The sequence below is a fragment of the Chaetura pelagica genome, unplaced genomic scaffold (genome assembly GCF_000747805.2).
Source record: "Chaetura pelagica isolate M959 unplaced genomic scaffold, ChaPel_1.0 scaffold251, whole genome shotgun sequence".
In the NCBI taxonomy this organism is placed as follows: domain Eukaryota; kingdom Metazoa; phylum Chordata; class Aves; order Apodiformes; family Apodidae; genus Chaetura; species Chaetura pelagica.
In genome coordinates, this window is record NW_009952271.1 from 1,043,426 (window position 1) to 1,044,787 (window position 1,362).

The window sequence follows — 1,362 nt, forward strand, 5'->3', positions numbered from 1 at the left end:
TGCTGGGCGGGGGGCAGGAGGGTGCCCGCCGGCTGCTGCTGGCCGTCCTGGCCACCTGCTTCAAGCTGGAGTGCTGCATCAGCGGGACACACAGCATGGACCTGGTGGCCCTGGAGCCCTTCGGGGAGTACGTCTCCCTGCCTGGCCTGGACTGCACCTTCCCGGGGTAAGCGTGTGGCTGGAGAGGTGGGACGGGGCAGAGTGTTTCCAGGGGGCAGCTTATCCCTACTGGTGTCTCCTCCCCACAGTGGCTACAGCAGCTTGGCCCATCGCCTGCTCTCAGCTCTTCCTGAGGGCACCGTCCTGCTCAACAAGGCAGTGAGGACCATCCACTGGAGAGGGACCTTCCGAGAGGAAGGGGAGGATGACAGGGATTTCCCTGTCCAGGTGGAGTGTGAGGATGGAGACACCTTCCTTGCTGACCACGTCATCATCACCGTCCCACTGGGTGAGAACACACACCTTTCCTCGTCCTGCCTGTTCCCTCCAATCAACTGGGAGATGGGAAGACAGAGGGCAAGGAAAAGTATCTCAGACCCAGCTCAGACAGAGCTGCCCCATCTTCTGTGCCATCTTTTCCCTGCAGGATTCCTCAAGGAATGCCACCAGGCCTTCTTCCAGCCTCCCCTGCCCAAGCAGAAAGCAGAAGCCATTCGCCGCCTGGGTTTCGGCACCAACAACAAGATCTTCCTGGAGTTCGAGGAGCCTTTCTGGGAACCCCAGCAGCAGTTGCTGGAAGTGGTGTGGGAGGACGAGTCACCTCTTGAAGAGCCCAGTGCTGACCTGGAGGCCAGCTGGTTCAAGAAGCTCATTGGATTTGTGGTTGTCCAACCACCAGAGCAGTACGTGGTCAGGTGCCAAGGGGCATCTGGGGGGGGGTTGAGCATCTTCTGGGCAACGTGAAGGAGCATCTTGGTCCTGTCTGGAGCTTTGAAACCTTCAGGGTCCCTGGTGGCCCACGAGGCAGCAGGAGATGGCAGGCAGCTCCCAGCCCCATTTTCCCTCCCCAGGCACGGACACGTCCTGTGCGGCTTCATCGCGGGGAAGGAGTCGGAGCACATGGAGACTCTGAGCGACGCGGAGGTTCTGAGCGCCATGACCTGCCTCCTCCGCACGGTGACAGGTACCGCCACCACCCGTCACCCCAGCTCCCGCGGGGGACGTGGGGTGCAGGGGTCTGGGTCCCACATAGTCCCTGTGCCTGCAGGGAACCCACTCCTTCCTGCTCCCCGGCGCCTGCTTCGCTCCCGCTGGCATTGCGCTCCCTACACCCGCGGCTCCTACAGCTACGTGGCCACCGGCAGCACCGGGGCTGACATCGACCTGCTGGCTCAGCCCCTGCCCGAGGACCCCCAGGACCCC

At 62.8% G+C, this 1,362-nt stretch overlaps 1 protein-coding gene across 1 annotated transcript in view; it reads left to right on the forward strand.

Annotated features, from left to right (window-relative positions):
- Positions 1-1,362, forward strand: part of LOC104397767 (peroxisomal N(1)-acetyl-spermine/spermidine oxidase-like) — a 15,959-nt gene that overhangs the window by 1,434 nt on the left and 13,163 nt on the right. Inside the window, exons 2-6 of the mRNA XM_010007778.1 lie at positions 18-166; positions 249-448; positions 587-842; positions 1,011-1,123; positions 1,208-1,362. Of these exons, the coding sequence (XP_010006080.1) occupies positions 18-166; positions 249-448; positions 587-842; positions 1,011-1,123; positions 1,208-1,362 (873 nt within the window). The remainder of the gene's footprint in view (positions 1-17; positions 167-248; positions 449-586; positions 843-1,010; positions 1,124-1,207) is intronic.